The sequence below is a fragment of the Odontesthes bonariensis genome, chromosome 9, assembly GCF_027942865.1.
Source record: "Odontesthes bonariensis isolate fOdoBon6 chromosome 9, fOdoBon6.hap1, whole genome shotgun sequence".
NCBI lineage: Eukaryota > Metazoa > Chordata > Actinopteri > Atheriniformes > Atherinopsidae > Odontesthes > Odontesthes bonariensis.
Window position 1 is genome coordinate 20,439,861 of NC_134514.1, and position 21,418 is coordinate 20,461,278.

The 21,418-nt window shown below is 43.9% G+C and overlaps 2 protein-coding genes across 3 annotated transcripts in view; both read right to left on the minus strand.

The window, feature by feature from the left end:
- Nucleotides 1-961: 961 nt before the first annotated feature.
- On the minus strand, nt 962-10,269 carry LOC142388390 (NACHT and WD repeat domain-containing protein 2). Its single transcript, XM_075473568.1, has 10 exons — nt 10,073-10,269; nt 9,862-9,950; nt 9,063-9,170; nt 8,461-8,658; nt 8,065-8,188; nt 7,581-7,729; nt 7,010-7,360; nt 6,614-6,715; nt 5,577-6,393; nt 962-4,416 (listed from the first exon to the last, which is right to left on the minus strand). Exons 1-10 carry the CDS (start codon nt 10,158-10,160, stop codon nt 1,268-1,270), a joined length of 5,175 nt encoding a protein of 1,724 aa, XP_075329683.1. The 5' UTR covers nt 10,161-10,269; the 3' UTR covers nt 962-1,267.
- Nucleotides 10,270-10,461: 192 nt separating this feature from the next.
- The window catches only part of fchsd2 (FCH and double SH3 domains 2), a 61,785-nt gene continuing 50,828 nt past the window's right edge, over nt 10,462-21,418 (minus strand). For both annotated transcript variants that reach the window (XM_075473569.1, XM_075473570.1), the window contains 7 exons: nt 18,615-18,749; nt 18,266-18,349; nt 17,981-18,158; nt 16,644-16,864; nt 15,016-15,208; nt 14,813-14,907; nt 10,462-14,021 (listed from right to left, as the gene is read on the minus strand). In XM_075473569.1, coding sequence (XP_075329684.1) covers nt 13,929-14,021; nt 14,813-14,907; nt 15,016-15,208; nt 16,644-16,864; nt 17,981-18,158; nt 18,266-18,349; nt 18,615-18,749 — 999 coding nt within the window. In that variant the 3' untranslated portion in view covers nt 10,462-13,928. The remainder of the gene's footprint in view (nt 14,022-14,812; nt 14,908-15,015; nt 15,209-16,643; nt 16,865-17,980; nt 18,159-18,265; nt 18,350-18,614; nt 18,750-21,418) is intronic.

A 21,418-nucleotide genomic window follows, 5' to 3' on the forward strand; every position in this document is an offset into this window, starting at 1 on the left:
CAGCCAGATCCACATCAGCTTCATCAACCGCACTAAACTCCCCACTGGAGGATGATTATCATTGATGATTGTGCCAACCCTGTTCGGAATCAGTGATATATTATAATTTGTATCCAATCTAGTTTTTAAATTTGATAAAAGGCATAGTTTGACTTTGGTTAAAAAATAATGATAATGGTAATAAAAAAGTAGAATAAGATTGAAACACAGGATATTGCTGCCATCATCTACAGTGGATGGAATTTTGTTGGATATACAATTTAGGATACATTTTCTGTGTCATGAAATGTTCTGTATCAATACGCAAGGATACGCACCTGTTCCGACAAAGTAAAAAAGGATGAAAATATGTTTTGAAATCACTTTGTTTTGATTGTGTAAAATGCCCATGAAAGAAATCGTGGCTAGGAACTATTAGAGGAAATCTTTAAATGAGGTCTGTAGGAGTCGATAGGATACAAAATAGAATAGAACAACAACAAAAAATTTTTTTGAAAAAGGTCTAGATAAGGATGCATACATATTTTGATCAAACAATTTAAATTAAATCAAATTTCAAAATGACTTGAGGAAAATGTCCATGAAAACATTTGAAAACAAATCTAGATTTACACAAGACTGACCCTCTTCCAAAGTATGCAATTGTCTTCAAATTTCTAAATAAAACACAATTTATGTAAATAAAAACTCAAACTGCAAGATAAAAAAAAAAAGAATGAATTAACTATCTGGAACATTAACAACAGATTAACTTTTTCTGCATACTGGATGCTGCAGATCATTTTTGCTGATGAAATTGACAATAGACATCTCAAGTGTTAGACTGATGTCACAGATCATTCTCATTACCAGGCCTGTTGCAGGAAAGGGAAGCACAAGTGGAAGCATCTTTGTTAAAACATGATAAGTTCAGGCGAATGGGTCACTGTTGTGTTAAACAAGAAACAGACCAAAACAGGGCATTTCTGCAAACTCTTTTATTAGAAACAAAAGTGACAAAATCCTCTGTGTCAGTGATATACACTATTCTGTAAATGAAGTACAGGAAATATACATTTCATTCTGCTCAAATGGATCACTTTTTTTTGCAGCGTGGTGATAATCCCTATGAACTGAGACCAGCTGAAACTAAAACAACATATAAGACTGCACAGTTGTAGACGAAGATGTTGTCTCGTCTGAAAACTATGTACACTTTGTGCTCTGTTCAATTCAACACCCTCTGTGTTTTAAAGGCACAGTTCTTAACCAGGGTAAGATGATAACCTTAAGACCATGTAACATTGGGTTTAGCTAGAGGAAGCCAGCCGATTGGTGCGCTGTCAAGGGGGCACTGTCTTAGCTGACCTTGAAAATTCTCCTTGTCTCTGATTAAGTCTTTCTCACTGACATCTGTAACAGAGTACACACCCACAGACCCGTCCACAAAACCAACAAACACACTCTGCCGCTCACTCATAACCAGAGCCGATGGGTTCTTAAACATACTCACACTTCCTATTCTCTCACCGTCTGAAAGCCGCGTCACAGAGAGGACGGGCCCGGCGTGCAGAGAACAAGCACAGGTCTTCTCTGAGGTGGCGGGGTGGGATATGTGTGCAACGTAACGTCCACCTTTGTCCAAGCAGGCTTTAATGACAGGACCCTCGGCTTTGAATGAGACGAGTCTGACCCGAGATAGATCTAAGAGGTTGATGGAGTCATTATCAGTGGACAGTAGGGCGTAGCTCCCATGAGGGGACATTTGGAAGTCTTGTGGCTGACAGTGAAACATATGTGGCAGGTGAAAGTGCCGGCACACCGTCTCCTCCGATACCTTCCAGGTGTACACTGCCCCCGACGCAGCCATAACCACCACAAAGTCTGGGTGCCCTGAAAGTGTTTGGAAAGCGATGACACGCTCGGAGTTCACCACACAGGAGAAACGCTTGCTTATTGAGCCCGACCACAGGCTGGCAGCCAGCAGGTCTCCCCCGCGGAGACCAATGAGGAACGTGCCCTCAGGCGACACCTGGGCGTCAGACAGGTACAGGTGTATGCTGCACACAATACCTCCATGCGCCATCTTCCAAACACGGGAGAGGCCTTGTTTAGAAATGCTCACTCCAAAGTTACTATTCGGGGTGATTAGGATGTCTGTAGCTCTGCTGCCACTGATCCGCACAATATTCTGACCCGTTTCTGTCTGCCAAATGTAAATGTCCCCTGCTGAGAGTGACACCAGATGGACACTGTTCGGAGACAGCTGCAGTTTGTCAACGGGGCCGCCATGCAAGAAGCAAGCCTCTGGAAGTCCTGTGTCTGATCTCCACCTCCACACAGTCTCTGATCGGTCTGTCGTGTAGAACAACTTCCCTGATTGCTCAATCACCAGTTGTTCGACTTCGCCGGCCATTTTTGGAGCTGTTCCTGCAGTAACTATCATCTCGGAGTCCCACACTGTCAGGCAGCCATCACGACTGACACAGATGAAGTCTGAGGTCGTTTTCAGGAGTGTGTGGGGCTGCGTATTTGTTTCTAAGGAGAGGACACACTTCCCCGTGCTGACCCTCCACACCAAGACGAGTGTACAGGTGTCAAATGAAGCCAGGAAAAGGTGTCCATCGTGGGCCAGCAGAGCCTGAGTGAAGGCTCTCCCATGTGGAGCCAAGAACCGATCCCAGAGCTCCCAGTTACATGTATCCCACAGTGTCACCTGGTGGGCTTGACACACCAACAGCGTGTTGATCTCATCAGAGTAATCGGTGCTGAGGATGTTGTTAGATTTACCCTCATTAAGGGTTTCTTTAACAAGTCTGGGCACTTTTGTTTTGTCGGAAACGTCCCATAAGGCTACACTCCCCGCACTGTCAACACATGCCACCCCCCACTTGTCCTCGCAGAGGATTATCAGAGTAATTGCATTGTGTCTTGAGTTTGAAAAAGTGCCAAGCAAACTGCTGGTTTTGATGTCAAATATTGACACAGTGCCATCCTCCTGTCCACAGTACGAAGAAAGGCTATCAAAGGAGAAAACCAGACAGGTCACACAGCTCTGACATCGCAAATGATTCAAGGTTTCACTGGAGATATCAAACACACTGACAGAGCTCTCATTTTTCCTCCATATGCATAACTTTTTCTGACATGCAACAAACCCCTCAATTCTGTTTGGTGTTTGGTTTGACTCAAATTCAATTTTCATTGAGTCTTTAACCTCTAAAAACCTCTCTGGGCCTGTCACATCCCACACAAAAAGCTTGTTGCGTTGTGCTGACAGCAGCAGGAACTGGCCGCTACTCTTCACTCCTGCAAACTTCAGCTCCATCTGCTCGTGGCTTAGTGACAGTTTGACTGCCTCACATTCAGAGCCTCTCCAAATGAAAGCAGAACCATCTTCCATGACCTGGGCTACAACCCCGCATTCCGTACCAGCAGTTTCCGTAACGCAAATTTCCCTGGTTTTGTCATCATGCTTTAAACACTGAATTGGGGGGACGGAATGGGCACTGGGACAAATTGCAACTCCTAATCCTCTTCCATTCTTGCTGCTTTCCTGTCTGATATCTCTGATATAACCCTCAAGAGCAGGAAAGACCTCCAGATAAGGGAGAAGGCTTGTCTCCATGACTGTGGGAAGCTGTAGGGGTGAGCTCCTCAGGAAGCAAGCAGAAGACTTCAATGTGCTTGCTAGAAGCAGTTTTTCTCTTAAAAACTGAAACTTAGACAAGCCTCCATCCCTCTCCAACATGCCAACCAGGTCACCAAGAAGACCAGCTTGAACCATAGCCCAATGAAACCCAAAAGACATTAACAACCCACATTCCAGCTCCTCTAACCTGCCACTTTGCTGCAAGTGATGAGGCAGTTCCAGGACTTTTCTCATGTTCACTCGACCTTTATCCTTGGAAGACGGGAAGACAAATGGTTGGATGTCAGGCTGCCTATCTGCGTCAATGTTTAGTTCAGATGATTGGTTTCCAAGTAGTGGTTTCCAGCTACCACATGCCTGTCGGCCACTAAAATAGTCTGCCATTTCTGAGTGAATCTTCCTCCTCGACTTATCACTATCTAGGTACCTTTTAGCTACGACTAGCTTGAAATGCCTGCTCACCCAAAACAAAACCTGTGAATCTGCAACTGTTCTTTTGATGAGAAAGCTCTTTAAATCCAAAAGCAGTCTCTCCACATCGACTTGCATGGCCCTTATTTTAGGATCAGGGTCCCCACTGTCACAAACGTACTCGGCTTGATTGACATTATCCCTCGAGAGCAGATCCGCGAGCTCAGCCTCAGCGAGTCCGGTCCTGGAGAGGGTGAGATAAGAGGCTGCACGAGCCATGACAGAGGAGCCATGCCTCTGCTCGAGTTGATCCAGGAGCGCAGAGATGGAGGAGTGAACGGCATCAGGGAGAGAAGACTCCGTCACATCTGAATCTGACGGGATCAAAAGAGACAACAAGAGAAATGTTGGAATTTTAAAAAGGTCTGAAAACAAAGTAAGTGAAGGTTTGCAGATGTAAACAAATTCCAGCTAGTGACAAAAAGCCAAAAAACAGATATCTTGCGTATCCAAAACTGAATGGTTTGCCTGTAGAGAGACACGTTCCAAATTATGATTAATACTGTAGGTCATTTTGAGGGGTTCTACATCTCTCTGTGGCTAAAGAAAGTGCTTTGACGGGCCAAGCCAAAGTATCAGTGTCCTCCAGTTAGGCTTCACATGTACAGCTTTGACATAAAACACTTGTCGGGTTGTCCAAAGTGTATTTTGTTTAATTTTTAAATAGAATAATATCGTTCTAATCTAATCTAATTGAGCAAAGTTGACAACGGACAAGATTCCTCTACAGCTTTACTGGAGGCCCCCTGTGCCTCACTGGGAGCCTGCTGGGAGTTTCCTCAGAGACATCTGGATTATGCTCACTTTTGAGACTCACTTTAAAAAATTAAACAAATCTTTAACCACAGGGAGCCTATCCCGGCTGCCACTGAGCGAAAGGTGGGGTACGTCCTGAACAGGTGAACACAGAAACCAACGGGATAAACAACTGCAAACTCACTCCAAAGGGTCAATTTGAATTCACCAGTTAACCAATTTCTTTTTTGGGGGACTTCCCTGAAGTCATGTGCTCAGGCTGGGGTGAAGTTTTGAATTCCATTAAGACGAAAATCTTGTGAAAACACACAGCCAGATAAATACACGAGTGACCTTAGGAAATCTGTCAAAGTGCTAAAGACACCCAGCCAAAGCAAAGGTGGGGACCAGCTAGGAGGATAATTCCCAAGAAGAATTGAGGTTGCCATTGTTGTTGAAAAGTATCTAACCAAGTAAGCTAATGTAAGTTTGAATACTTTTAGGATATTTCAGTCTAACATCTTTAATGAATGTACAAAAAGATGAATCTACAAACCACTGCCTGCGCAGCCTCACTGGCAAATAATGGATTGGCATAACAATGTAGTGACATTGGAGGACGATGGAAGACTGCTGGCTACCACTCAGTTGTTTTTGGTCTTACTGTTGTTGATTCTAAAGGGACCAAATGCAAAGAGCCTCGTCCTTTAAGAAAGGGCATTTTTGGTTTCAGCCATACCAGAGTGCCACAGCGAGGTATGTGCGTGCAGGAGTCGAGCATAGAGCGGCAGACAACAGGAGGTCAGTGCCCGGTTCACCAGTGCTTGCTGTCCTGACGTCACCCTCCTCCCTGAACTTCTCAGCAGTGACGCCAACATCTTCACACACTGTTTCCTGTCCACCGATCCCAGCTGCACACACACATAGCCTGCATCCTTCCCGCTGCCCTCTGATACAAAGTGAGGACGACGGCCTTGTGGGAAATGTAGTTGAATGTCTCGCAGCAGCTGTGTTCGGTTTGAAGCAACTGTGAGGATGAGTTTGACGTCGGGTGGGAGGGGGGAGGGGAGGCGTCTGATTATCTGAGCCCCAAATTCGTGTTCAAGTTGATCCAAGCCATCAAGGATCAGAACAAGAGGCTGTTTGATGGAGGGGAGGAGGGTGAGGAGGGATGCAAGATGCTCTTCAAGTTCAGACAGACAAATGTCAGCTTTGATGCCAGAATGAAGTCCTCTAGGATCTGGACATGGTATTGTGCTGAGGTTGGGGTTGCAGTTAGAAACATGGTCTTTGGTGCTGCTTTCATGGGGAGAAGTCAGAGCAGATGTTGGGCTGCAGTCATTTATCTGCTCTCTGGAGTTAGGGATGCAGCTGGGATCATCTGAATCGCTGCCGAGGCAGAAGTTGGGATCCTGCTCAGAGGAGTACTTGTGGTCATATCTGCAAGCGATCTGACTACACAGGTTGGACAGCAGACGCTTTGGAGATGTGTTGATCGAAAAATGGCAAAAACAACTGATCACCACAGGATCGCTGTCTGTTAGCCAAGACTTTATCTGTGGAGAGAGACAGAAGTTGTTCGTATGTTATCAACATCATGTCGTTCAGATATTTACTACACTGTCACTAGATTTGAGTTATTTTTAAGTGGACGGATGTTGTTTATTCAAACAATAATGATACTAATAAGTAAAATTAATGAATATGCGTGTTTAATTTTAATTGAACAAAAACGGCGTAAAAAGTTTCACATTTCACGTTTCATTTTAAACACACCAACTGAGTGCAGTGTGCTGCCAGCACCGTCTTCCCTGTGCACGGCCCCCCTGTCACCACTAGTGGGCACTGTTGGTCTCTCTGCTCCACGTAGGCTCTGACCTACAACCAATGAGAGTAAAACCAAGGCTGCTGCAGTAACTTTCATGCAGGCTTCACAACAGAGACATAAAAAATAAGAACATATCCATGATGAGGTTTTATTAAATTGGCAGAAAAAAATTCAAGATAAAAATATAACACAATCCACTGAGGCGCCGCAGGCTGCAGGCTGCAGGCTGCAGTTACAACAAATGCAAAACAGAGGCAACCATATTTACACCACAAGCAGTTAAAAATCTGGCACTTCAATGCTGTTTCTTGGAAAATCATCCAGGGAAAGAGCTTCATTCTGACCTTTTCCTCCTCGGGCTGAACGACATCATAAAATTGAGAGAAGATGCTGCACAGCTGCTCCTGCTCGACTTGCTCTCGGGATAACGCATCACCGATGCGAGCGTCTACTCTGGGCTCTGGGCTGTTAGTCAACATCACAAGATCTGAGAGCACTTGCTGGCACAGAGACTCAGTGTAGCTCCGCCTTCTGGCTGTGGTGTAACCATGACGAGGGTCACACTCAGTTGTTGTGGTGTAGAGTAGAAGTTGGCAGGACGTTACAAGACCAGGGAGAAAGCCGTTACACAGCTCTGATAACAACTCGCCACGGGTGGGTGCTGTCCTCGGAGTGGTTTGATCAGATGTTTCGGCCTGAAAAAAGGAAAGGATTGGCTCTCGTTTACCTAAATTTACACTTTTACTGGAGGACTGCGTAGAGCAGAGGGACGGATGTTTTAGACAAACCTTTTAAGTGTGACTTGCCCTGTAAGAACATTTCTACATCCTGTTTTTAAACTTAAAAGTGAATTAATTGAAAGTGAGAGGCCTTGTGACAAACAGATACCCTTAAAAATAAATGCATGGCTTTTACCTCAGAATTTGGCTGCTGCTGCAAATCCAACAGCCTTTTTCCTCTGTCTTCTTTTGCATTGAGGACCTTGTGGACATAGACCACGCAGCGGCTGACGACATCCTTAACAGGAGACTTGCCCAGAGCGAAACGCAGATCTGCATCAAGGGCTAGAAATAAAAAGCAAATTGTGTTTTAAAGCCCTACTTCTGTCAACAGATAGCAGCTGGACGCTCCCCTCCACCTTCAAGGTTTGGTGCAGTTTGGTCTGGAGGAGGCAGCCCAGGACATACCCCAGCTTGTCTACTGTAACTGGGGGATGACTACATCCTGGAAGATCTCTGGAATGATTTCTGGGAATCATTCAAGAAAGTCTGGAGAAAGAAGGAGTGGATTCTCAAGATTTCAGCCTCCATGACCTGATTCTTGGATCAGTAACAATTGAGAATGGCACGATAATCGAATCAAAAACCCAATCCACTCAGACACAAAGCGTTTGCCTCACCTGATCTGTGGAAACAGTGGGCTCTCTCTGAGCTCATGAGGCCGCTGTGGACACACAGACTCGCAGCTGTCTGAAACACCCTGATCAGCTCTTCTTCTTTATCCTGCACCTTGCTCTCCTCTGCCTGCAGAGCAGACAAAATGAAAGCACTTTTTTAGAGAAAAGCAGCACAGTTAAAGAGTTTAAGGAAAATGTTTTTCAATGCACCTCATATCTCACATCACATTCAGTATATAAGCGTGCATGATATACTGTAGATGAAGTGTGATTTTATCAAACAATCCAAAGTGAATCGCAAGGTTTTATCACTTCTCTTGCACATTCAACAGGAGCGTGAGTCATAGTTCATTATTCATAAAGAAGTTTTGAAAATCCGACGACAAACTGTGTTATCACCAGAGGACTGCAGTGGTGTGTATGTGAAGGTCTGAGGCAGTAGGAGGCAGGGATGCTGTTCTCGTCCCGCTGGTACGACCCCTCCAGCTCCTGGGTGCTTGCGCCCCCCCGTTGGCTCTCCTGCAGCAGCAGCTGGTACTCTGACACCTCCACCTGGGTGGGCAGACTGGCTGTGCCATACTGATGTCCTGCCAGAGCCTGCAGCACCACCATATGGACACAGGAGGAATGATAAGCGATGATCAGCGCTGATGAACACGCAGTTGTTCTTTTGTTTTTGGATATAAGAGGACGACAAAGCAACATTCATTTGTTTTGGGTGTTCGAAAGCAAACTGGCTTTCTAGGTATGGGATAATCTCTCAACCGCAGTGTGCGCCTCACAGCTACAAAAGCGTTTTGTTTTGAAGCTTTTAGAACTAAAAACCTTCAAAAATCCATTTACACGGCACCTGAAGATTGAGAGTTCATGCGTGAGAATACAGAGGTGCTGATTGTCTTTTAGAGCTGCTTCTAATGCCCGTACTGCTGAGAGTTTGTCTGTGTTCCCGTAGGTCTTAATATGTGTCATCCAGCCATGTCTCAAGATCGGGGTTTATTTACCAGTAAAAAAGGTCCAGCTGAGCTTTCTCTGCATTCCTCAATCAGCTGCTGTCTGGTGTTTTCATCTGGCCAACAACTGGAATCACTGGACTCAAAGGGGTCTATCACCTGCAGAAACACACACACACACACACACACACACACACACAGGAGGGATGACTGAGAATCGACCACACGCTGTGCATGAGTGAAAACTAACACACAACAACACACAATACAGTCGCGTTACAGCTGCTCATCCTTTGTTTTCAAATCTAATTTAGCGAAGTCGAGTGGAATTGACTGCACCTTTACTCGGGTGGCCTCAGGCGGAAAGTGTGAAAGGACAGTGAGCACACAAACACGCACACCATTGTGTGGCAGTGAACAATTGACATGCGAGTGTTTTTAAGATGGTCCCAGGAGATAAATGAGGTTCACTAAAACATATACGGTATCTGTTTTTTCCTTTTCACTCCCATGAAAAACAGATGCACACTTCAGTAGATCACCAAGCGGGAGGAATAGCAACCAAAACTGAGAACGCCACAAAAAAATCGGTTCAAACTGTTGCTGCAGTTTAGAAATAAACCCATTCACAAAGTTTCCACCGGTGAAGTGTGGATGAATGCTCCTTTTTGAGAATGAGTTTTTAAGGATTTGTTCTCTTTAGATTGGAGCCACAGAGCCTTCATCTGCCCACAGGCAGTTTATGGTGCAAAAAGGACAGACAGAATAAGACAAAGTTTCCTATCAATCCGCAAAAAAACACTCACATTCAAACCACACCTAATGAGCTCTCATTGCAGGGAGTACTCACCCTGACATCCAGCCCCAGCGAGTGTCTGCAGTGCTCTCTAAACTTGGGGAACACGCTCTCTCTGAGAGCTCTACGCTCCACTACGCTGTCTGTACAGAACATAAACACAAACAGGAAAGATCTCCAGAAAACAGCATGATCACAGAGGCCTAAATGTTGGGGGGGGGGTCCAACGGATCCTTTAGTATCATTAATTATTAACATACTGTACCATCTGGGTTGGAGCAGAGATAGATTTTCACACAGGACGAGCTGCAGCCGGAACTCGAAGGCGAACAGTCTTTTCCTTTGGAGCACATAGTAAATGAACGGCTGTTGTCGAATCAAGTAAAATAAAAGAGGAAAACTTATAGCAGGAACATATTCAACAACCGAGACGGACAGTTAACGGCTTCTCCTCTGCTGGTGTTCCTCTCAGGAAACTCTGGCCTCGGGGTGTTTATACACTGTGTTATTATGATCACGCCCACTTCTAGTTACTGGAACATCTGCACAACACACACACATCAATCACACTAATTCTTTGTTGTATACATTATACCAGAATTCACACAGACAAAAATACACACGATTAGCACAACAAAGTGACAGACACAGAGCTTTTTCATATTTTTTTATTAACATTTGTACACAATAAATACAAACTTTATTTTTTTTTTTTGTACAGCCAATAATAATATGCTGAAAGACTTTTGCGCCTGTTCTCATTATTGTCACCATGGCAACAGTCTGTGTAGAGAGAGGCCAGTCGTCCCACCACATCGTTCATAACGGCAGCTGCGCTGCTCCGAATTCACGCATGAAAAATGCAGAATTATATAAAACATAAAAAAAAAACGAAAACAACAAGTAATCAAACACTGTGGTGGATCAAAGAGGCTGTCGAACCGAGAGAATAGACATGTTCAAAGTGGCAATTAGCAAAAAAGAAAAGAAAAAAAGAAATAGAAAAAGTTACAAATGTTTTAAGTGTCAGAGATGGAATTTGCAGATGCTGCTCCAAAACGCTGAACTTAAAAAACAAGCTTAAAAGCCCTCAAATAAGATCTCAAAGAGAGGAGGCTGCTTTCGTCATGCTTTTCCAGGTCAGTGCTAGTTCCTGCAGCAGCGGAGGGGCAGCGGAGGGGCAGCGGTGTGCATCCGCAAGGGTAACGACCTCCAACCGTTTCATTTTTTACTCTCCCCTGCTCAGCGAAGAGGAGACCAATCCATCTGAACCGAGATGAAGACTATTCTTCCATCTTCTCTTCCAATACTAAACAGTAGTATACTGTGTACTGTATACTTAAAATACAATATACTTAGCAGGTGTACTAACAGGATACTGATTCCTTTGGAAATATACCGATAGTATACTTTACAAAGATAAAGACGTCATTGTTTTCCATTGACTTTGAATTGCTCTGACCTGCGACCAGCTTCTGTTGCACTGTTCAACACTAAAAAGAACAAAGCAAAATGTGGTATCTATTCTTGAGTCAGAGGTGCATTTTATGTTGAGATTTATTCAGAGTCAGCACTCTTTCAACTCAAAGCTTGGAATGCAGTAAAGAACTGAGGCCCACCCTCAAGAGCTGAACGCGGATTGAATCGAAACTCCTCCTCTCTCTTATAAACAGTCACACTCTCCAACGACCGGGCCCACCTTGAAAGGAAATAAAAGATCTTTTAAAAAAGAATAAACCACGCTCTCCCCATGACTTCATTCAAAACATCCTTCTTTGTAATTTCTTTGAGACTGCATAAATTAAGGTAAATGCCCAATGACACTGTCCACAGTCGCCTCTCCTTATCTTTGGAAGAGTAAAGATTATTTATTGTTTTCTCCTTTTTTTTCAGCATCAGTCGCACTGAAGAAGTGTCCATAGATTCAATATGAAAAAATATGAAAAACTCTGCTGCTGTCTCTGCATTTGTAGCTTCTGTGATTCACGGGACACTTCTCAGACCGCACTGAATGCTGTGTGAGGGTAGTGCTACTTTCCAGGGAAGGTACAAATAAATAAAAGTGCTACGCTGCCCTTTAGGCAAGGAGTTTTAAAGGCTTGAAGTGTACACGAGAGGGAGATTTATTGACTTAAAGTAGAAAAACAAAAACGTGAAAAAGATTTGTCATTCTCCAATCCGTTTCATCCCGCCTGATATATTTGCCTCTTTCACTATCACTACTCAAAGCTGAAATGTAAGACAGAAAAGATGGGGTTGACATCAAGTTGGAAAGGTTGACTTGTTTTTTCCTCTTTTTGTTCGTAGTCTCACACTCACACCACCTTAAAAATGCCACCTTTGAGTGTGATGCGTGTCAAGTAAACAAGGACGTAGGTCATAGCTCAAACGAACAAGGTTATACTGGAACAAAATCAACGAGAGAGGAGATATGATCTATCGGGATTAACTGCTTGTTCTGTGCTTCTGGCCCAAAGTTGTTCTCGTTGTCGGTATAATTCTGAAGAAGAGTTTGTTTGCCGCCACATGGTGAACACCGACCGCTTCGGCGCCTTTAAAAGAAAAGCGCCAGCGGCCTTCCTCGATCAGCTGTCCGAACACAAAGCGAACAGAACCAGAGAAGATATAACAACGTGTGTGTGTAATATATTGTAACTGTATATGTGGATATTATAGCCACTGATTCACACCGACTGCCCATCGACAGAACAAACACCAGAGGCAGAGAGACATAAAGGAGGGAGGGGAAGAGAGGCGAAGACAAGAGCAGAGGGAAGGATCCAGCCTCCTTTGGCTCCAGTTTTTCTCCCCTCCTTCTCTCCCTTCATCTCTCCTTCTTGCTGTATATACAATGCCCTTTCAGGATATGATGAAGATAAAAACTTCCACTACATAGCATAGCAGACAGGGTATTCCATTCAGCTGAGATAGTCTATATGAAACGCTGTGCATAACCATTCCTATGACAACAGTAATGTACTGTACTAATACACATTAAATACGTATGATAATGATCATATATGGCGCGGGAAGGGCTTGGGAGGGGACACTGCGTCCACACACACCACCAAGTTTCTCTGTCCATATACTGTCCCACTGCACCCCTAAACAGGACACACTTGGCGAGTTTTTTTTTTATACTCATTCCCTTTCATTTGGCCTATTTTTCGTGGAGCCCAAACATTCACAAAATGGAGCAAAAGGTATCAGAAGCGTTCCCAAGAAATAATTGGTGACCTGAGGTTGAAATCCAAGTGATCGTCATTCCTTTTTATCTGCTCGCTCTTGTTTTTAACCATCCTCCATTTCCTTCTCAACAGAGTGTTGGACTCACTTTGTGCCTCTCATCTCTGCGCATGATAAGCTCACAGACCTCTTTACCTAAAAACTGATTCATTAGTGATGCCCAAAAGGTTGTGAAACAAGCTATTTTAAAGTCATCTCCTGAGTCTTTTCATCCATATTCCTTTAGGAATGCTTTACATCACATGTTTATACCGATACAAGTATTTTATCTAGTTGCATTTTTGAGTTGTCAGAGAACCTTTCACTACATTTTATCAGTTTGGGACTCCAATACTTTCCTCATACCTCGTGAATAATTGTTAGCAAAAGGGCGAAAAAAGGAGAAATGCAGCAGAAGAGATAAGTTGTCTTATTCATGTTGCAGTAAGCTCAACAAGACTAAATAAAACTTGCCAAATCCATCATCAAGTGCTCCTCGCGGTCCCCCTCAAAACATTCTTCTTCGTCTTCACCACACTCTGGTTTGCTGCCCAATGAGGTGAGGTTTTAAGGCCAGAGTGGAAGGAGAGGGGAGGGTAAAGAGGGAGGTGGGGACGGCTACTGCTGCACTTCATAGGAAGCTAATACAGAGGTTATCTAATTAGATACTCCGCCTTTATCCCGTCCTTCTGCTCTCCTCCTCAGCTCAGAAGAGGAGAGAAGATGCGGAGCGGCTGGAAGGGTTGACGTGGTTCACTTCAGTTTACTTCACATCGCTTTATTTACGCTCGCTTCAGTTCAGAGCAGTTCGGCTCCCCCCCCCCGCCTGTGGGTCTTGTCTTTCATCGGTTTTCAGCCTTAGCGCGCCTGTAACCGCCTGTAAGCTGGTATGTCTGTCACACAAGCGTGATTTCCACCTCCTCTGTCTTGTCGCCCTTTTCCTGCTGCCGGCGGGGATGCTGTTTGGGTGGAGGAGGAGCAGCTCGCACCTGTATCAGACGATCAAAGCAAATTCAATTTAAGTCAAAGAGAAGAGCCAAAGGGATGAAAACTGATGTCAAGGCAATGACAGAGGCGGCCTACTTTTCAGCACAATGCTCAGTCCCTGATGTGGGACGCAGACATTTGATCACCAGGAGTGCACCTTAAAGCTACGGAACACTTTTCTCCGAGTTGTTTTTGTCTTCACCTTCTCACACAATTAAGCTCATATTGGTGAACAACTGTAATCACGTTTAATGAACACTTGTGCCACATCTTGATTTCAGAAACTAGTGTGTTCTGTTAAACTACAACTACTGATTATCTTTGTTTTGGTTCATTAGTTTCTGTTCGATGAAAATGTTAATTAGGTCAAATTCCAGACATCAGCGATACATACCCCTTAAATCAATCCTTTGGTAGGTGCTAATGTCCAAAACCCAGAGAAAAACCCAGAAACTTGAGGTTGTTCTTTTTAGGCCTATAACAGACAATAATCAGGAAGTTTCCCCATTGTCTTTCTCTTTTGTTTTGCTGTATTCAACTGTGCCACTCTGTGCATTTCAGAAAACCCATCATAACATTTGCTATGAATAGATTTACCCAGTTATATCAGAGAAAAGAAGTGTGCACAATGTTTAGAGTGTCAGACGTCAACTCTGGCAGAAATTCTTTAACGGATTAGGACGATTCTGTTGTTGAAACCTGAAACAGTGAGGAAAATATTTCCGATCCTACGTCATTCAAGGCTGAGCCTCGACATAACATTGACAATGACTGGAATGACTTTGATACTAACAGGTCGTAGTTTGCCCGGGCCTCCTTCGGGAGTGAATCGTAGCGGCTGAGTCTGAGCAAATCCCGGAGACACCGGACTCCTGTTAGAGCTTTGATCTACAGAGAGAGAGAGAGAGAGAGAGAGACAGAAAATTCACATAAAAACCCACAAAGACCTCTTTCAGTTTATGTGGTAATTGAAAAAAGATGTTATGTATGTCGTACTATGAGAGGGCAGCTTTCCTTTGTGAGAGGAGGCCGGCAGGGGAAGCTTATGCTCCCCATTAAGTGCGGCGGAGGGGGAGCGTGGCAGAGGAGGGGGCGTGGAGGTCTCGGGGCTGGTGAAAGGGCTGATGGGAGGCTGGTCGTACAGAGGAAGAGGCGGCAGAGAAGATGGCACCTTTAAAGATGGAGAGATCTGCAGAAAGGGATGGAAAAAAAGAAAGTAGTCTCATACCTTTATATATCACATAAAGATAACCTGAAACTGATGCAAACATTGACTCAAACACCATCATGTCAGTTCTGAATTTGACTTCAGTGATAGGATATCTGATCCTGGAGATTCACCGTCAGTTAATACAGGAAAAGCTAAACATTTTGGCCAATGGAAAACATCTCCAAAAGTGACAATAAATTAATATAAATGATCTCTTTATCTGAAATGCATGAAAAGAAAAAATGTATTGTATTTTAGCTTATTGATGTATTCTTAAGCCAAAGTTACTTGGCTCTTAATGGGTACTGTAACTAAATTGTTCTTGACCCAATAAACCCAGCAAAGAGAAGCTGGTTTTTCACACTCTGAGAGGAAGGAAGGAAGGAAGGAAGGAAGGAAGGAAGGAAGGAAGGAAGGAAGGAAGGAAGGAAGGAAGGAAGGAAGGAAGGAAGGAAGGAAGGAAGGAAGGAAGGAAGGAAGGAAGGAAGGAAAGGTTACAGTGCAAAATGTTATTTGGTTTGATGGGCACAGAGAGTTTCTTCCAACCTTCCTATGAGCAAGTTGTGCCCAGTTTTAATAAACTCAACTCAACTGCTTGAAAAAAGTGGGAAAATAAGGAAGACTTGTTCCTGAGATAAAAGAAACAAACGTTATATGTGCATTCACACGAATGTGAGAAAATAAAACGGTGTATTTTATCTTCTATGTCTATGTTCATCAGCTAGTGACTAACTAATACAAAGTATTAATATAAATGTTAAAAAATCAGGTGGTGGAAAACTCAGCGGCTATAATCTACTACAACATTATCAAACTTTAAAAAGCAAACAATTCATAATTTAGCGAGTCCTTTACAGAAATGCCCCAGGCTTTCTAAACTTCCCTGCCTCTGAATAATAGACCAACACAATGCAGTTTCCCCTGAACTAAATCTCTCCACTTAACACTTAAAAGATGCTAAAAGCTGCTGTGCTTATGCCCACAGGGGTTGTGGGAAGGGAGAGGCTGTATCCTTCCTGTCTCTGAACTTCTGCTGTAATAAGGCACCACTCAGTGCCACAGATAAGACCTTTTTCTCTGTGATTGCAGGGTTTTTATCAGCGTGAAGCAGGAACGCGGCCGTTCTGATCCACTGTTTGTGAACTCTGGCCCTGCTGATAGATCAGCTGGACGGCAGACAGGAAGGGAGGGGAGCCGACGTATAAAGTGGCACAGCAGACTTCGCTCCAGCCTTGGTATTTCTGCCCTGAGGAAAGACTGATAAGACTGAGTGTGCAGCTCAGCACTGACTGACTGTTACCTAAGAAGCTTGCCTCCATCCTAAATCTGCCTTTTGACTTTTCCCTCTGAGATCGCTTGTGCCACACGCAACAAGCTTAACACTTGTTACTTCGTGTGTTATCTGTCACCGTACCTGTGTATCACCCACTCCTCGCCCGCTGGTCTCTCCATTCTCTGTGAGATCTTCTACCAGCACGGAGGGGAAAACGCCCACCCGTCCGTTCAGCTCTCCCTCCCAGAAGCCGTCGTCTGTCTGAGTGTCACGGCTCAACAGGCGGATCACAGCTCCTTCGACGAAGGAGAGCTCTTCGTCCGCCTGGCCCTCGTAATCATAAAGTGCCCGGACAAACAGCACTGCAGAGAAAAAGATAGAGAGGAAGCAGTCACACAGCAGGAATAATTATACTCTAGGACATGTAGTTTAATGTCTGCTCTGCCCTCACTGTCATGAATAAATTGGTACACGTGGCCGGAGTGAGGGAGATAGAGAAAGGACACAAAGACGCAACTGTTAGTTGGCAGGATTTCCTCACGTGATTGGTCCAAATATACAGGGAGAAAAAACGAGCGAACAAAAGAAGAGGTGCCAAAAAAAAAATGAGTCGAAGGAGATGGAAAAAGGTTACAAGCAAGCAGGACGGAAGTACAAAAACAGAAAATAACTTTTAGCAGTGAAGATAACAAGATGATAATCTAATGCCGTTTTTCTTCTTTGTTTTGTGATGAAATGAAACTTCGAAAACTATCAACTTTTTATCATCTGAAATAATCAATTCAGACGTCATTTGCAGTCTCAGCCAGATAACTGGGGCCCAGTCAGCCTGGTCACTGCTTCTCAGACTTAATCATATTTAAAAGCGGCCATGCACTCAAACTCTAGGCTTTTGTCCAGCAACGTCATTTACTCTAAAATGAACAGATGATTTATTTCAATGTTGGCTGTAAGTAGACTTTTAACACCCAAAATATCCATTTGGATACAACCTATCATTCTGGAGAAATGAATAAGTCCAAATCGGAGCTAAAGTTGTGCCCATTTCATTCAGTGTCAACCATGTCAGTGGTTGCAAGCAAATTGCACACTGACATTACACAGCCGCTGAGCTTTGCTGTCTGTTCAGTGGTCTCTGGAATAACTGTAACAACTTCTCTTTTAACATACCCAGCTTATAACTGAACTATGGCACCTAAGTGCCGGTAATTTGTTTCACGATTTCATTTTACCTTGATGCAGCCATCAAGGGGCGACGCCCACGTTTGCTTTTTCCAATAACTTCCTATTAAGCTACATCTGTATACGACTCAGTTGGAGCAGTAAAGAGAAAAATGACTCCATCAGAGGCACATAATGACTTCTTTATGGGGGAAAACAAAGCCATTTAAAACTAATACAAGTGGAACTAACTTCTTTTGCTGAGACCTATGGCGTGCGGTTTAATCATCACAAAGAATACTTCATTGTATACTCACTGTTCGTGTCTCCGTTGATGCAGCCGGAGTGCAGTTCCGGCTCGGTCGAATTGGACGATGTGTGCGATCGAGCGTCCAGCGTGGCCAGAGACTGGAGCATGCTCAGCAGGCTGTTGGAAGTCGGAAACTGCAGGTATTTCTCCGGGACGTAGCCCACTTGACCTGTCTTGTTGCGTGCCTGGGAGAAAAAAAACGAAAGCAATGAAAAGAAATTAGATGCTGCGAATGCAAACGGGTTGCGTATCTATGCAACTGATGTGTCTGCGTTTGTGTGTGTTTTAGCACCTTGACCCAGTCCTCCATGTCTCCATCCTCGATAACCTCCAACATCTCCTGCTCATCTATAGTTAACTCATCTGGCTGTGACGCCTGCGGGGAAAACGCAACAAGAGTTACAGTGAGCGAAAAGTGCAAGCAGAAACTTTTAGGAAAGAAACAGTGAAGGACAAGTGCGCTTGCTTTTAAATTTTTCATGACTGACTATAACAGATTCATTAATATTTCACTGCTGTTGACTTTTCCTTGTGCACACAATGATGCTGTGCGCCGCAGGTGTTGTTCACCTAGCAGCGGACAATTGGTAAGTATGCAGGTGTGGGCCCATGTAATTACAGTGTGTGTGCGTGAATTATACCTTGTACGAATACAGGACTTTGCAGGTTAGCGGATAGTTGCGGAGGGTTCCCGAAGGACTGGAACTGCTGTCGTCGAAAACCTCCATATTTTCTTCGCACTCTTCACACTCTTCTCGCTCCAAGTCCACGGTGCCCTTTTGACACACAAACAGAGCCGCAGCGAGTCAAAGCCTGTGATCAGCACACGGAGGAAGATGAAAAGATGCCCTCACCTTTCAAGGTAAAGAGCAAAGAATAGGTTTGGGCTCCAGATCAAATTAACAGGCATCCAAATACAATAAACATCCAAATGAAGCCAATGAATAACCTAAAATAGCCACAGCAGCATAAAAAGAGCTGACTCATGCTGGAATTAGATGTTTTGTAGCCCACCTCTGCTTTGGACTACTCCTGCTATGTTTTTGTCTCCAGCTTCAACTCCGAAGCCAGTCGTAAGATCCGACCATCGAACTTTTAACTTTCACCCACTTCTTCCTCTGTACTAATCTCACCAAACAATTCAAACTGATGAGTCCCCACCTTTTCTTCCTGCCGAAGTTCTTCTGTGTAGCTTTTAGAAACAGGTGTGTGGGCCAAATGTCTCATCTGATGTGGTCCCTCCCTCTTTAGTTACATGAGAATTCACTGGCTTATATGAACGTCATGTGATCCAACCAATGGAAAGATCCATCACACACAGAAAGCTGACCTGGACAATAACAATAGTGTGTGTGGGCCTGTCCATTACAAGGTCGTTGTGTTTAGTCATCAAATTTCTGTTGACAGGGTAAACTCTGCTCCAGTAAAGAACAAAACAGATGTGTGTTTTGTATATGAACTAATCTCCCAAGTTTTCTTGTCCTGGAGATAACAGTCAATTCCCTGGTGAAATGCAAACCTTCAGGCGTGGTCTAAAGGCATGCTTTGAACGAAATAAGCTTTTATCAAAGCTCTCTTTTGGGAATGGTAGCGGAAGTAAGCATTTCACGTTCGCTTTCTTTTCTTTTAACTGACCTGTTTTCTTTTTATTAGCGTTGCAGACAGGTCCTACCTATAATTTTCATGAACATCAGCATGCTAGCGTGCAGAGTTTGACAGTGCTTGTCTAGTTTGTTCACCATTTTAGTTCAGCACAGTCCTCATGCTAACCATAACTAATTAGCATTCTGACCATAGTCAAACACACAAACCTAATAGGGCTTTCTAAGTTTTAGAAGTATTTGTCCCTTGTCCCTATTATAGTCCCTATTATAAGTCAGGAGATCACCAAATATCCCATATTCATCCTGAGGGTTTTATTGGCGTGTTTTCCACTTGTTGACAAACAGCCACGCTGTGCTCTCTGTGCCTCGCTGTCCAGTTTCGTGTTTTGACACTGGATAGCAAGGACATATTTTGGCCAGCGCACGTCTGTTGCATTACATTACTCTTATTCACTTTACTGCATTGATTTAGGAGTAGGGCGATGCTGTGACAGAGACTGCTTCCATTCCGCCCTTGAATGAAAATAAGCAGCATGTATTTGATTAATAACCCAATAAAATCGCCCCCAAAAAATGTAAGTGTGTGTACTAACACAACTGAGATGCAGACAAGTGGCAGATTTTATTGGTCTTGGAGGTAAAAACTGTAAAAGTGATATTGTAATGAAGGCAGCGCCTGCAGTGGCTTTGTGGCTGGCAGTATTTCCTTCTCGTATTAATAAAGATGAGTGGAATGAAGAGGGAGCCTCCTATTGGTTTGAAAGCCCTCTAAGGCTGATTATTATTCATAATTCATCTGTCTTTCTCATCCCTTTGTTTACGTGCTCTTTTCTTGACCTCTTCTCTTCTTTTTTCACCAAGTGCCTTCATTCTGGTTGAGCTTCCAAATAAAAGAACAATTAAAACCCGGTCAGTCGTTACAGACTATTTGCGGGTAGTAATGTAATGTGAAACTGAAATGTGTGGAGGATGGACGACGCCTGTGCAGTTTCTTTGTCTTGACGAGTGATTTGTGTCTGTGCAATCCAAATCTAACAGAATTGATGGTACACTGTGGCCTTACAGTGTTCTCTTCTGTTTCTCAGAGTCCCCCCCCACCCTGTGTCTCTCACCTCGGCATCCAATTTTACTTTGTGTTATCACTCTGATGCTATTCTCTCCTCAACCTCCCAAATCACACCACCTCCTCCCTCGCTCTGCCCTCAGTAATCGTCTTCCCACCCCTCCTTCTTGCAGAGCACAACTCCATCTATTATCCCTGCGTCTTTCTATTTATCCACCTGCTATTGCCCCCCTTCCTCTCCATGTTTTCTCTCTCCTCCTCACCTTCAGTATCTCACACTCTTCCTCTCTGGCGATAGCTGCGAGCTGCAATATCGTGTGAGCAGAATGTCAAGTGCTTCCAGTGGAGCAGACTATCTTTAGTCCCTTTGACTGACAGACACATACAGGTCTCCACACTGAGTCCGTCGAGGTATTAATCAGAAAAGTGATGGACGAACACCTCCCTCCTTGTACAGCTTATGTAGCCCAAAAGACACGAACAGTTGCACAGACATAATGAAAAATTGTAGGTTGTGCGTGAAGTTTGATGGGAGTTTTATAAAGAGCGATTTTCCGAAAAATACCATCAATCCGATCAGGGCTGTTGTTATTAGTTTGTTATGTATTGACAAAATAAATGCTCAAACAGGTATATTTCCCCAAAAAGTCGACCTACTTTTGATGGGATGCTGTAAAAGGGCATGAAAGATGAGAATCTACCGTCACTGATCATTTATGAAGTGAGGCAGCAGTGCTACCTAGATTCTACCTCTGCAGCCTCGACTTACTCCTCCATC